The sequence below is a fragment of the Mustela nigripes genome, chromosome X, assembly GCF_022355385.1.
Source record: "Mustela nigripes isolate SB6536 chromosome X, MUSNIG.SB6536, whole genome shotgun sequence".
NCBI lineage: Eukaryota > Metazoa > Chordata > Mammalia > Carnivora > Mustelidae > Mustela > Mustela nigripes.
Genome location: NC_081575.1, coordinates 15,557,162 through 15,570,664, shown reverse-complemented (window position 1 = coordinate 15,570,664; position 13,503 = coordinate 15,557,162). Strand labels below are relative to the sequence as shown.

General features: G+C 42.7%; 1 protein-coding gene across 2 annotated transcripts in view; it reads left to right on the top strand.

Annotated features, from left to right (window-relative positions):
- SLC9A6 (solute carrier family 9 member A6) overlaps positions 1-13,503 on the top strand; it is a 52,358-nt gene that overhangs the window by 19,149 nt on the left and 19,706 nt on the right. For both annotated transcript variants that reach the window (XM_059384808.1, XM_059384809.1), the window contains exons 7-12: positions 1,363-1,504; positions 3,564-3,669; positions 3,959-4,047; positions 6,856-6,969; positions 11,946-12,057; positions 12,947-13,100. In XM_059384808.1, coding sequence (XP_059240791.1) covers positions 1,363-1,504; positions 3,564-3,669; positions 3,959-4,047; positions 6,856-6,969; positions 11,946-12,057; positions 12,947-13,100 — 717 coding nt within the window. The remainder of the gene's footprint in view (positions 1-1,362; positions 1,505-3,563; positions 3,670-3,958; positions 4,048-6,855; positions 6,970-11,945; positions 12,058-12,946; positions 13,101-13,503) is intronic.

Below are 13,503 nucleotides of genomic sequence, written 5' to 3'. Positions count from 1 at the left end.
ACAGAGAGAAATCACAAGTAGTCGGAGAGGCAGGCAGAGAGAGAGAGGGAAGCAGGCTCCCTGCTGAGCAGAGAGCCCGATGCGGGACTCGATCCCAGGACCCTGAGATCATGACCTGGGCCGAAGGCAGCGGCTTAACCCACTGAGCCACCCAGGCGCCCCCATTTGGACCATTCTTGACGTCTTAAAAATCATAAAAGGTGGTGGGACCCTTTATGTATAGATAAGATAGCATGACATTAGAAGCCATTTCATATTTATTAAAATAATTTTTTTAACTTAACTGTGGAGGTATGAAAAAAAACTTGGTGTATATGGTATAGCAAGCCCATTTTCAGCCTGAACCTTAAAAGGTATTGCAGTAACCACAGGGAAAATTCATTATATTCCTGGGAATGTATTTTTTTCTTCTTCTTTTCTTTGACATGACTTGTATGATGTCTTTGAGTCCACTTTTTATAAAAACACTGATATGTCTTTAACTGAGATGAGAACAGATTTACTAATGGTAGGCACTCTTGCCAGACACCTGCTGGCAACAGTGATCTTCTCAGCCACTTCTCTTTCCCAGGGTGACCATTTTAAAAGAAGCATTTTAGACCAGGTTTGGACTTGTAAGTTCAAGATGGAGAGTGTCTCCTGTAATTGCGTGTCTTGGCCACTTGCAGAGTGACTTTCTTTCAAAAGTTTGAGGTAGAGATCCAGCTGAGTAAGCTGAGTGGATTCTAATTCCTTGGATGGACTTTCAAGCCCTTTTCCCTATAAAAGTCTATTTCAGTGAGTGAATAGATGTTAGGCATTGAGCCCATTCTGGTATTCTAAAAGTTGAAAGGGTACTTCAGTCATCTTTTTTTTCCCCATAGGAAAAACAAAATGTGACCAGGTTGAGTATTGAGCAGTATTCTTTATATTCTTATGCCTCTGCTGAAAACAAGTGGAATTTTTCATTAGTTTGTTCACATTAGTATGTTAGGGCTTGTAGGCATTCAGTGCCAGTTCAAGACTCTGTCTTGAACAGAGTCATAGAAGAATAGTACTGCAGTGTCTTGACACTGGAGAAAAAGGCTCAATCCAACTTCACATAGAAGACCTTAAAACATTCAATCTCCTGAAATTGTCATTTAAAGTAAAAGCTGAATTTTCTTGCTAGCTGGACCCACCACAGGGTGTTTTGGTAACCTTTTGTCCTTATTTTGCCCATTCAAATCAAAGGTTTTTGTCCCCTTTCCCCCGTACCCTCCTCCGGCCCTGATTTCATCTTTTGAGCTCTACGACTCTAGAGAATGTATTTATTTATTATTTTTAAGATAGTTTTTGAAGTAAAAGTTGCTTCTAGAAGTAAAAACGATCTCTTTTTTGTAGCTCAATAGTGGCATACCAGCCAGCTGGAGACAACAGCCACACCTTTGATGTCACAGCCATGTTCAAGTCTATTGGGATTTTCCTTGGGATCTTCAGTGGCTCTTTCGCAATGGGTGCTGCTACTGGGGTGGTAACCGCTTTAATATCCTTTTGTTAATCTTTCCTTGTTAACTGAAAAAGTGGTTGAATACTATATTCCATGGTCTCTCCTGCTCCATAATTGGTGTTGTGGTTACAATTATTTTTTTAAGGATTTTATTTATTTGAGAAAGAGACAGCATGAGAGAGGAGCATGAGCAGTGTGGAGCAACAGGCAGAGGGAGAGGGAGAAGCGGACTCGCCACTGAGCAGGGAGCCTGACGCAGAGCTCCATCCCAGGGCCCTGAGGTTATGATCTGAGCCGAAGGCAGACACTTAACTGACTGAGCCACTCGGATGCCCCTATTTATTTATTTCAGAGAGAGAGAGAGTGGAGGGGGAAGGGCAGAGGGAGAGAATCTTCAAGCAGACTCCCCACGAAGTGTGGAGCCCAGTGTGGGGCTCAGTCCCGGGATCCATGAGATTGTGACCTGAGCTGAAACCAAGGGTTGGGTGCTTACCCGACATCCACCCAGGTGACCCCATTGTGTTATAATTATTAACCTTATAATCAAGGACTTGGTTTGAAAACATTATGTAATCATCTTTACCAATAAATAAAGGAATTTCCTTATTTTGCATTGGGCTCCATGCTCTCCAACTTTCACTACCAGAGTCTAATTAGACACAGTGACTCTCTGGGAGTGAATTTTAAGACTATAGGCTAAATTGATATAAAGGTAAATATATTTCACTGAGCCTCTGGGTTTTCTGCACTGCTGTTCATTTGCTCTTTGCTGAGTGGGACAAATAGGAAATGTATGACCATAATGTCAGTTGAACAAAATCAGCTTCCTGGGTTTGGACAGATGGGAGTTCATCTCTGCTCTCAATGGTTTTAACCTTCATTTCTAGAGTGCTTGGCACTGCCACTGATTTGCTATTAGAAATGTTGGGCAAGTCATTCTTGTGCTCATTCAGAAAGCACTCCTTGATTGCCTGCTGCGTGCGAGTTGCTATGCTCTGGGCATCAAAAATGGGCAAGACAGACATGGCCTCTGTCTTCCTGGAGCTTCCAGTATGGGAGCACTGGCCCTTCACCTGTGGGCCCTCAGTGTAGGAGGGTGGCAGGTGGGGACAGCAGGAAAGATGAGTGGGACCAGATGGTCTCTAAAGAGCTTCCAACTCCAAAATGTCTAAGATATTTTCATGTAAAACAAATACTTTTGGGGGCACCTGACTGGCTCAGTCAGTAGAATGTGTGACTCATGACCTCAGGGTTGTGAGTTCGAGCCCTACGTTGAGTGCAGAGATCACTTAAAAGTAAGATCTTTAAAGAAAGTAATAACAACAAATACTTTTTTTCAAGGATCTGTAAGTGTGCTCTCCTTCAGCCTCTCCTTCAGCTTTTTACAGGTGAACTGAGGCACAAATAGATAGTACAAAGTTCTGAAGGAGGAACCAGGACAAATCATACCGCTGTCCCCTTGCAGTCTCCTTGAGGGGAGGGAGAGTATCTTGTTCATCTTTCTGCTGTGGTACACATTTTTTGAAGCAGATGTAGATTCCGTCCTGAGATTTGTCACAGGTCTGCACAGGCCCTTCCCCGGTCAACTAACAAATAATTTTTAGATTCATATAAGTGAGTGACATGCCTCAGTTTCTTCATCATGGAATGCTCTACATCACGGAGGTACTAGGGGATCAAGTAAACATGAAATCTCATGGAAATGCCACGTTCTTAGTAATTGAAAATTGCTATAATTAGGGAAGCTGTCTTGCTTTGAGTTGCAGATTAATAGTCAGAGGGGGCCTGTCGTGTATCTGATTTGTTGTTCGCCTTTCTGACTGTCCTTTATGATGTGGTTTCCAGCAAGGCATGTGATACCCATAAAACAATTGGACTGACAAAACTATGTGACTTCCTCATGGAAGCAGAGACTGCAGACTCCTTGGTACAACGCTCCTTTTAAGAAGTCTTTCACTTTGGTGCCTCCTTATTCTGTGTCTTGTGTTAGATTGAAGAACCCTTCTTGCCCTATCATGGTTGCCTTGCCTCAACTTATTTTTTGTAGTCTTACTTTTGTATTATGAGATCCTGTTACCAACCTTGACAGTCTTACGTGACAAAGTTCACCAAATTACGGGAGTTCCAGCTGTTGGAGACAGGCTTGTTCTTCTTGATGTCCTGGAGTACCTTCCTCTTGGCTGAAGCATGGGGCTTCACAGGTAGGATCCTTTCTCCTTTTGATCGTCAGCCTTCACAGGGAGTGACTTTGCTAGTCATTGCTTCCACTCGTGGACACATCCTCTACCATTTGAACATACTTGTTAGCGTTGGGATTTGTGCTGTCACTTAGAATATAAAAAAAGATTTTTAATGGAAGTGGTTCCTCTTAAAGTAAGTCACAACTGGAAATTTCAACACTAAGCATATGATCTTCTGTAAAATACAAGCCTCGGTATGAAAGTCAGGAAGTCTCCTTTGATGTGAACTTGGAACTTGTTGTCTTTATAGGTGTGGTTGCAGTGTTGTTCTGTGGCATCACACAGGCCCATTATACCTACAATAATCTGTCCACCGAGTCTCAGCATAGAACTAAACAGGTAAGAGAAGCTTATAATTATAGTTTGTGAATAAATGTTTCCTCCTTGGCAGCAAAACCAAAGTCTGTCTTTACTGAAAAACCATCTTTGGTTGGTTCCAAATGATGTCCACTCGTTTCAGCTCCTCTTCCTTTGATTCCAAAGATAGATGGGATTGGCAGGTGGAAGGGTGGCAGCATTTAAGGTAGAGATAGTTCATCAGAATAGCTAGGGGCCATTATTACTGTAGCTCCGGTGATCAGTTGGCTTCCCTTCCTTGTTTTCCTAATCAAATTGCTTTTAAGAGGAACGTTTTGGAAGTTCACTCAGGTCTACCTAGAAGGACCGCTGAGTGATAGAAACAAGATACATTTCTGATCTGACTGGCTCTGCTGCTGGGTGACATGGAGATGATCGACCTCCCATGGGCACCTCGCAGCTGCTCTGTTTCCAGGAATGTCAGCTACACCCGTGGTTGGGTTTCACATGGTGCTAAGTGATCGGGTGTGCAGGGAACCTGAAGGGACTTACAGAGGAAATAGGCATAGCGTTTCCTAGTCTCATGGGGCGTTTGGGACAAATGAATGAATGATAGGAAATGTCTGGAATAGAACTAAATGCATACTTGATTATGATTAGATGCCTCCAGTTTTGCCAAATGACTAGAACACAGTGAGATTAGCCTGGAAAGGACTCCCGCTCAAGTGGGAGCAAATGTCCTTATTCTTTTCTTCTTTCTTCTGGGGATACAAATTGAGTATGTGACCTGTGCTTTTTCCTAACTCTTCAAAAGAGTTAGACTTTTTTTCCCCCAAGCATATACGCTGAGGCTACAAATCCCTGTTATGAATTAATTTACTGTACTAAGTGTAGAGAAGAAAATCAGCTGGGGTTTTTGGTATTTTTCTAGACAGTGGAGTGGGGAATTTAAAAAAAAAAAAAAGGTCTTTTGGTCTTGTTGGTGATTTGAAGCTTGTATAACATTAGAAAAACCCAGACTAATGGAACTTTTAGATAGCATGTTTCAAATGATTTGCCATACAAGAGGTCAGAGAAGTGGGGAAATGGTTTGAGGCTTGCGGAGGCTGGAAAACTATCATCGAAGAAATGGTATACCTAGAAAGATTGGAAGGATTCAGAAAAGCATAGAGAAAGGATAAGAAAAGAAGCTGTGGGGAAACAGTACTGGTAAAGGCAGGAACGAAAAGGTAGCTAGCGTCAGCGAATGGAAAGCCGCACAGTATGACACAGGGGTTGGCACACAGCAGCCAGACCTCCTGGTAAGGTCTGCGGGCTGACGATGATGATGCTGACATTTCTAAATGGTTGGAAACAAAAGAAGATGATTTTGTGACACAGGAAAATTCTTTGAAATTCAGACTGCAGTGTCCATTAGTAGTTTTATTGGCATACTGCCACACTCGTTTTTTTTTTGTTTTTTTTTTTTTTTTTAACATGTAGTCTGTGGTTGCTTTTGTGCTACGTTGGTAGAATTGAGTGACTATGACAGGGACCATGTGGCCCACAGAGCCTCAAGTATTTACTCTCTCTCTGATCCTTCATAGGAAAATTTTGCCAGCCCTTGGTATTGTGGTTCAAAGCAGAGAGTCTGTGTTGTTCCAAATCCTGGTTCCACTGCTTGCTGGCTGTGTGACCAGGGGCAAGTTACATAACTTGTCTGTTCTTCAGTGTTGTTATCTTTAAAATGAGGATCACGATAGTACTTACCTCATGGAGTTGTAAGATTAAAACGAGATAATGCTTGTAAAGTCCTTAGCATAGTATCAGGCATATAGTAAAAACCAGATAAAGCTTAGCTATTATGCTTAAACAAATAAGTATAATTATAGCATATTAAGTCATTTAAAGTAAATTAAGTATGTACTTACTTATTTCCATTTTTAATTTCTGTTTTTTTAAGAATGAGGCAAGCCCGGTTTAAAAAGTTTAACTTGCCCAAAGCCACACAGCCAGCAAGTAGGAAAAACAGGCTTCAAGCCAAGGCATTTTGACCCCTGGGCACCTGTTGTTACTTAACCACTACCCTGTTTAGTGGGGCAGAGGCTCGTGTGAATGAGCAGTGGTAGATAACCGTGACAGACGGACGGATGCTGGATTACACAGGGCCTGGGATTCATTCATGCGGCAAGTCAAGTCGCAAGTCTCAGCTCGCTGCTGGGTCAGTAACACTTGCCTGGGCAGTGGTGTGAACGGCGGGGCACTCAGGCAGCCGGGGAGGGGAGGATCACAGGGCTATAACCCGCAAGCCCCTGCTCCCTAAACAAGGGCTAAGACCCACGTGAAAAGTGAAATCACACAAGCAGTTGTCACGAAGCGTTCGGTGCCAAGAGAAAAGAATTTGAACTGCATCTTCCAGCCTAGAAGAGGGAGGTGTCTTCCAACTACCGTATCCGGAGAGACCCAGCGGACGAGGCTGTGGGATGGGGGCAGCAGGATACAGTTAGGGGCCCTTTGCAGTAATTAGGATTTGAGCTTGCTGAAAGCTTTAGACTAAGCCAGTGGCAGGGACAAGGAACCTCCCCATAGGAAACTTGACAGGTTTTGGAGGAGGAGGTGGAAGACAATGACTAAACTTGGGGATTGACAAAGGAAATGATGGGGGGACGTGCGGGGGCAACATTTCTGGCTTTATCTGTGGGACTAGAAATGTCATCCCTACATTTGTTCCCCTCTGAAGCACCTGTTTGAGGGCTATACATGAGCTTTACATATGTGAAGTGTCTACGTTGTTATCTTAGTGATACTCGTGTTTTCAAATTACATAACTTAATGTATTTACTGGACTAACCTTTCAAAATTTCGTTTCAGTTGTTTGAGCTTCTCAATTTCTTGGCAGAGAATTTCATCTTCTCCTACATGGGACTGACACTGTTCACCTTCCAGAACCATGTCTTTAACCCAACATTTGTAGTGGGCGCATTTGTATCCTTTATTATGTGTTCTATTTTGAAAACCTCTTTTCGGTTGAAATTCACACGTGTGTTCTGGAGAGGTGGTTGATAAGAATACATTTAAATATATAAAATTTTCCTCTGAGTAAAACAAAGGAAGAATTGCAACTCTTTTTCCTATTCTATGTATTCTATTCTCTTTTCATCTTGTTTATTGCACAAGTAACACGGGTTGAGATGGCAGAAAAAGGTCTCCAACCATTCCAGCAGTCCCCCAAAATAAAACTGTTAGTCCTTTGTTGCTGAAGGGAAGAGAGAGCGCAGATCCTGGGAAAGGGTTTGCAGTCTGCGCCGTGGGGCAGTGGCTGCAGGATGGTGAAAGGCTGAAGGGGTCTGCTTTCCTCTGTCTCTGTCTCTGGCTTTAAAAACCAGTCGAATGGAGAAGCTGAGCACATGAAAGCAAGCACTCAGTAGTGCCAGCCTTGGGAGAGGACAGGAGAAAATGGAATCTAACACGTGTGGGGAAGGGTAAGCGTCCAGCAGGAGGAGGCATGGCTCCGCCATTGTTGCAGGAGAGGACAGGGAATGTCAAGATGCAGGTACACACCTGTAAGGTAGAGTTCCTGTCTGATGGCTTCTATTTTTATCTGTAAAGTAGGAGGTGAGAGCATCTGCTGAGAGGGAGGGAAGAGCAGGTGGCCTATCAGTTTTCTATTGTATAACAAAGCACCCTAAAATGTAGTAGCTTAAAACAACAAGCACCAGTTACCTCACACAGTTTCTGAGGGTCAGGAATCCAGGAACAGCTTAGCTGGGTTCTGGCACAAGGCTCTCTCCTGAGGTTGCAGTCAAGTTCTGGACTCGGGCTCTCCTCTCTCGGGACTTGTCTGAGGCTTGGAGGATCCTCCCCATCTCACTCACATGGCCTTTAGCCAGAGGCCTTTCTCCAGGGGACCTCCTCAGGGGCAGCTCACAGCATAACTTTGCCCAGAGGGAGCGAGCTAAGAGAGCATGAAGATGGAAGCTGATGTGCCTTTTATAACCTAATCTCAGAAGTGACTGTCATCCCTTTGTCCACATTGTATTGGTCACACTGATGGCCGCTGGTAAGTGTACGCAGGGACTATACGAAGGTGTGAACACTAGGGGACCCTCTTGGAGGCTGGCTCCCACAGGGGATCGGAGTTTTGAGGAGAGGGTTTAGAAATACATGTAGAGAGCGTGGGCAAGCGAGTGAGTGAGTTGACTGAAGAAATGCAGTAGAATTGCCGAGCAGTACTAAGGATGCTTTTGAGTTTGAGGAATAAGTGCGAACAGCAGAATCGGTCTGCCCTGCGGTACTACTTTGCCCAGGAGTACTTGGCTGGAAGCATGGAAAAGAGAGAGAGATGGGTCCTTCGAGGTTTGGGGTTTAATCAAGTGAGTGCTGTGAAAATGCAGAGAGGGGCGGATGAGTATAGGGTACCAGGAAGAGTGTTACTAAGATGTGGCTGAGAAACGAAGTGAGGAAGGGAGAGGACTGGTTGTTTGAGGGAAGGGTTGAGGGTTCTTTGGATGGGAGGTCCCAGGGAGATGGAGGTGGGGGAGCGATCCAAGGGGGATAGATAAACGTGAGGCATGGAAGCAGAGAGTGTGATTAGAGAGGGGGATATTTGAATTAGTAGTTTCCAAAAGGAATATTTTTAAAAACTACTTCCGAATGAAGTTTCTGCCAAAGAGAGTACCAGGAATATTTTTAAAATTACAACTCTAAGTAGGATCTCTATTAGAAAATAAGGTATTACTGAAATGCCATCCTGTCGTGTTTCAGTCTTCTGGGAATGAAATTCAGGCAAAAAAAGAGAAAACCCTATTAATAAGAGAAGAACCCTAGCTGAAGACTCCCAGGAGATCAGTCCCTTCGTATCCCGCTAGTCTTTGAGAAACTTTGGAGCTGTCAACTGGCTTGATCTCCTATACTTATCCAGAAATGAGGCTAAATATTCTCTATATTTTGAGTCTGTCAGGAATTCAGGTTCCTCAATGCAAAAGCCTACCAGGAATATTGACTTTTAGCAGGAAAGAGTTGTCCTCTTGCCAGCTCTATTAGTTAGGATATAGGCTTGATGCTATGTGACAAGGACCCAAATTAACCAAGGTTTAAACAAGATAGACATTTCTTTCTTTCTTGTGTCAAAGTCTGAACTAGTGTGGCAGCTCAGGGACCCAAGCAGCCTTCTTGCAACCATCCTTCAGGAGTTGCCGTTCTTCTTAGGGGCCAGCATGGCTCTCCCCTGTGTCTGCCAATCCCTTTAAGGACATGATCCAGAATAGCCACACATCACTTCCACTTAACATCCATTGGGTTACACATACCTGCAGGAGAAGCTGGGAATTCTGTTCTTTATCTAGGTGACTGTGTATGCAGATGAAAATTAGAGGTGAAAGTGAGGAGGGTCTGCTGCTAGAGAGGAAAGGAGGGATATATACTGGGGATATAACTAGCAGTCACTGCCACATTGGCCCATGTGTTTTGTTGTTCTTTTTTTTTTCTTTTCTTTCTTTTTTTAGGGACTCACTATTTTTGATAACCTTTGCATTCTAGACTAGTTTTAGAAATAAAGAAAAATTGTGAAGATAATATAGAAGGTTCTCCTATACCCCATAGCCAGGTTCCCCTGTTATTAACTTCTCACGTTAGCATGGTACACTCATCACAATTAATGAACCAGTATTGACACATTATCGTTACCTGAAGCTTGTCCTGACACATTATCGTTGCCTGAAGCTTGTCCTTCACGCAGATTCTCAAGAGTTTTTCCCTAATGGCCTTTATCTAGTCTAAAATCCCATCCAAGATGCCACAGTTCATTTAGTTGTCATGCCTCCTTAGGTCCCAGTTGACTGTGACAGTTTCACAGACTTCTTTTTGATGGTCCTTGATAGTTTTGAAGGGCTGCTACAGAATGTGTCACGACTAGAATTCCTGATGTGTTCCCCATGATTAGACTGGGGTTGTGCATTATTTGGGAGGAAGATGCAGAAGTAAGATGCCATTCTCATCACATTATATCAAGGGCATATACTCATTAGCATGCGAATAATGATGGTATTAGCATTCATCACTTGACCGAGATAGTGTTTATCAGGTTGCACCACTGTAAAGTCATTCATTTTTTTTCCCTTTCTCTATTGTCCCACTTGGAAGGGAGTCACCATCCACAGCAGGAAGTTAGGTTCCACTTTCTCAAGGACAGAGTATCTACAAAATTATTTAGAATTCTTTGTATGGAGGACTTACCTATTCTTCTCCATTTGTTGTTTTATTTTCATTTATATCAGTATGGACTCACTGGAATTTATTTTATACTTCGGATTATAATACATTACTACATTTAAAAATATTGTTGCCCAAACTGTTCCAGCTTTGGCCATCAGGAGCTCGTTCAGTGGGTACTTTGCTCCTTTGGCACACTCCCATCGTTGTGTGTTTCGAAATTTTTTCTGAGCACTGCCTTACTTTCTAGGGAAGATGCTTCATGCTCATCTTGTGTATTTCCTGTTCCAACGTCAAATCAACATTTTCCCAAGGATCCCTGGTTCCTTTTATTGGGGAATGGTATTAGAAACCAAGATCTAAGCTGTGAGTGTGTTCAGTGTTACTGGGGTGTCCTGGCTTCTAGGCCCCCTCAGCTGACACTGGGAGGAAAGATGTATGTATGTACTAGCTCCTGTATGCACATATACCTATATGTGTGTATGTAATCATCCATATCGCTATTAATCTAAGCATAAGTTCATACTGATGTCTCTAACTCTAATCCATTACCACACGCATCATCCTGGCCTCCTCCTCTTGATGATCCATGAATTCCCATTCCAATAGTGAGAAATCTGGCTCCCACTGTCCACCATCCCATTCCCTTAATTGTTCCAGCATACGTAGGAGCATCAGAATCGTTAACCAGTACTCCCCATGGGAAACAACCTGACCAACAAGCCCATGATGCCTTTGTGCAGTTCCTTTTGCCTTTAGTCTTACAGACTCTGTCCACTTCCAAAGTTACTCCGGTCAACACTCTTTACTCCACCTAGTTTGTTTTTTCTCCTCCCCCAGCTTCCCCTGCCTTGTCTTGTTTTGTGTCTTAAATGCTCCTTTTTATCCCTTTTAGAAAATGGGGTGGAGACTGTATCATAAAAATTGTAATTGCAAAGCAGGAGTGTCTACACAGCTAAGTGGGCAAAAAGACATGAGGATTGGTTTGTAGTTCAAACCAGTCTGCATTCCCATTAAGACTTCCTTTTGAAGCAGTGGGGATATGGTAGACTTGGAGGAACACACCTGGGCCAGTAGGAAAATCAATGGTAGGAGGGGTTAGAGCTGCCCGTCTGTTTGTTCCAAGGAAGCAAGGGCAAGTTTAGCCAGTATTACTCTCCCTCCCACCAATACTGACTTAAATTAAGATGACTTAACCTATTACATTAATAATCTTACAGTTATTCCAAAGAAGATCAGCTTTTAAAAATGTTTCTATTCATCTAATGAATTTCCTATATGTTAGAGCTGTCCAAGTTGGTACCAGTTAGCCATATGTAATTATTTAAATTTAAGTTAATTTAAATGAAATAAAACTGAAAGTTTAGTTCCTCATCACACAAGTCACATTCAGACACTCACCGTGTTGGGGGCAGATACGGAATATTTTTTGTCATGGCAGAAAGTTCCATTAGACAGCACTCTGTTAGCAAAAGCAAAAGACTGTTAGAGACTGAACTTTTTTTAAAAAAGGTTTTATTTATTTATTTGAGAGAGAGAGCGTGGGGTTGGGGTTGGAGGGACATGCACAGGGCTCAGTCTCATGACCCAGAGATCATGACCTGAGCCAAAAATCCAGAGATGCTTAACTGACTGAGCCACCCAGGCACCCCAGAGACTAAGCTGCTGAAGATAGCCTTTCCCCGTCTTGAGTGTGTAGTCTAGATAATATTAATAGTAAAATGAAATTAGCCTTAACCTATTAATTTTAGATTGCTATTTTCTTGGGAAGAGCGGCTAATATTTACCCCTTGTCCCTCTTACTTAATTTGGGTAGAAGAAGTAAGATTGGATCAAATTTTCAGCACATGATGATGTTTGCTGGTAAGTTGGAACTTTCCCTCTTGGCCCATTCCACGGAACCACTCACAACACATATGCTAGCTTGATTTTAAACAGGAATGATGTACTAGTAATATGACTCCCTTAAACATTGAAGTTGCAACCTCCAGTAGAAAATTCTTTTTATAGTGTCCCGTTCCCTTCTGTCAGAATTTTTTTCTGTTTTCAAATTCCTGGTTCAGAAATACGTCACATGTTGTAAAGAAGATAAGGATTCATGTATTTTCACACAGAAACCTGTGTGTGAGGGTTTATGGCAGTCGTAGTCATAATTGCCAAAACCTGGAAATAGCCCAGTGGGTGAACCAGTAGGCACACCGTAGGATGTCCATGAGGCCATGGGGTGCTCCTTAGCACTGGAATGCCCAACTGGGGATACATACGCACAGTGCCTGAGAGGCGTTGCGCTGCGTGAGAAAGAAGCCAGTCTCAAAGGGTTCCATTCTCAAAAAGACAAAAGCACAGTGGTGGAGAACAGCTCAGGGGTTTGGCAGGGTGACAGAGAGGTGCAACTAGAAAGATGTAGTACCAAGGAATTTGTACCAAGGATGTAGTACCAAAGATGTAGTACCAAGGACACACGCCTCTAGCCACTGTCCACACTGTCCCACTTTTTGGGACTGCACGCCCAAAAAGAGTGGATGTCACTGCGTGTAAGTTTAAAAATAAAATTCAAAATATTGCTAAAGGGTCAGCACATGTTAGGATCCTCTACTCATTCTCTGTATCTGTATATACTTTTGTGTGTTAGTATATATTACATATTTGTTCACATGCTTCTGAGTTCTTAGAATGTGCCTTACTTCTCTGAATTTCTGAAGCTCACATTAGTAGTGAGTTACTGAAGAAAGCCTCTTTCGTTCCCTTCCAGGCCTCCGTGGCGCGATGGCATTTGCCTTGGCCATTCGCGATACTGCCACTTACGCACGGCAAATGATGTTCAGCACCACACTTCTGATAGTGTTTTTTACCGTGTGGGTATTTGGCGGTGGTACCACTGCCATGCTTTCATGCTTGCATATAAGGTAGGTAGTGCCTGGGAAGCTCATTTTCATATTAAATTCTAATTTAGGGTTTTTTTTCTTTCCATTATGAGAAAAGTTTAAGCTTTGACAAATGTATAATGTTTTATTCTTCCCTTCTAAAAATTACGTAACCTGTAGTACAGAGAAAATCGGAAATGTGCAAAAGAAAGTTAAAAACCATTGTTTACACTTTGAGGGATGTCCATCCAGATCTCTTGCTATGCATTAACATGTATTTTTAACAGAAAGGGGCAATGCTGCAAGTATTCTTGTAAAGCGATTTGTAAACGTAATTATAGCGTGGGCATTTATGTTAGGAAGTGTATTTACATCAGAACTTCATGGCTGCATACACCATAATTTATGTAACCAAATCCCTATCTTTGGGTTTTTGCATTATTTC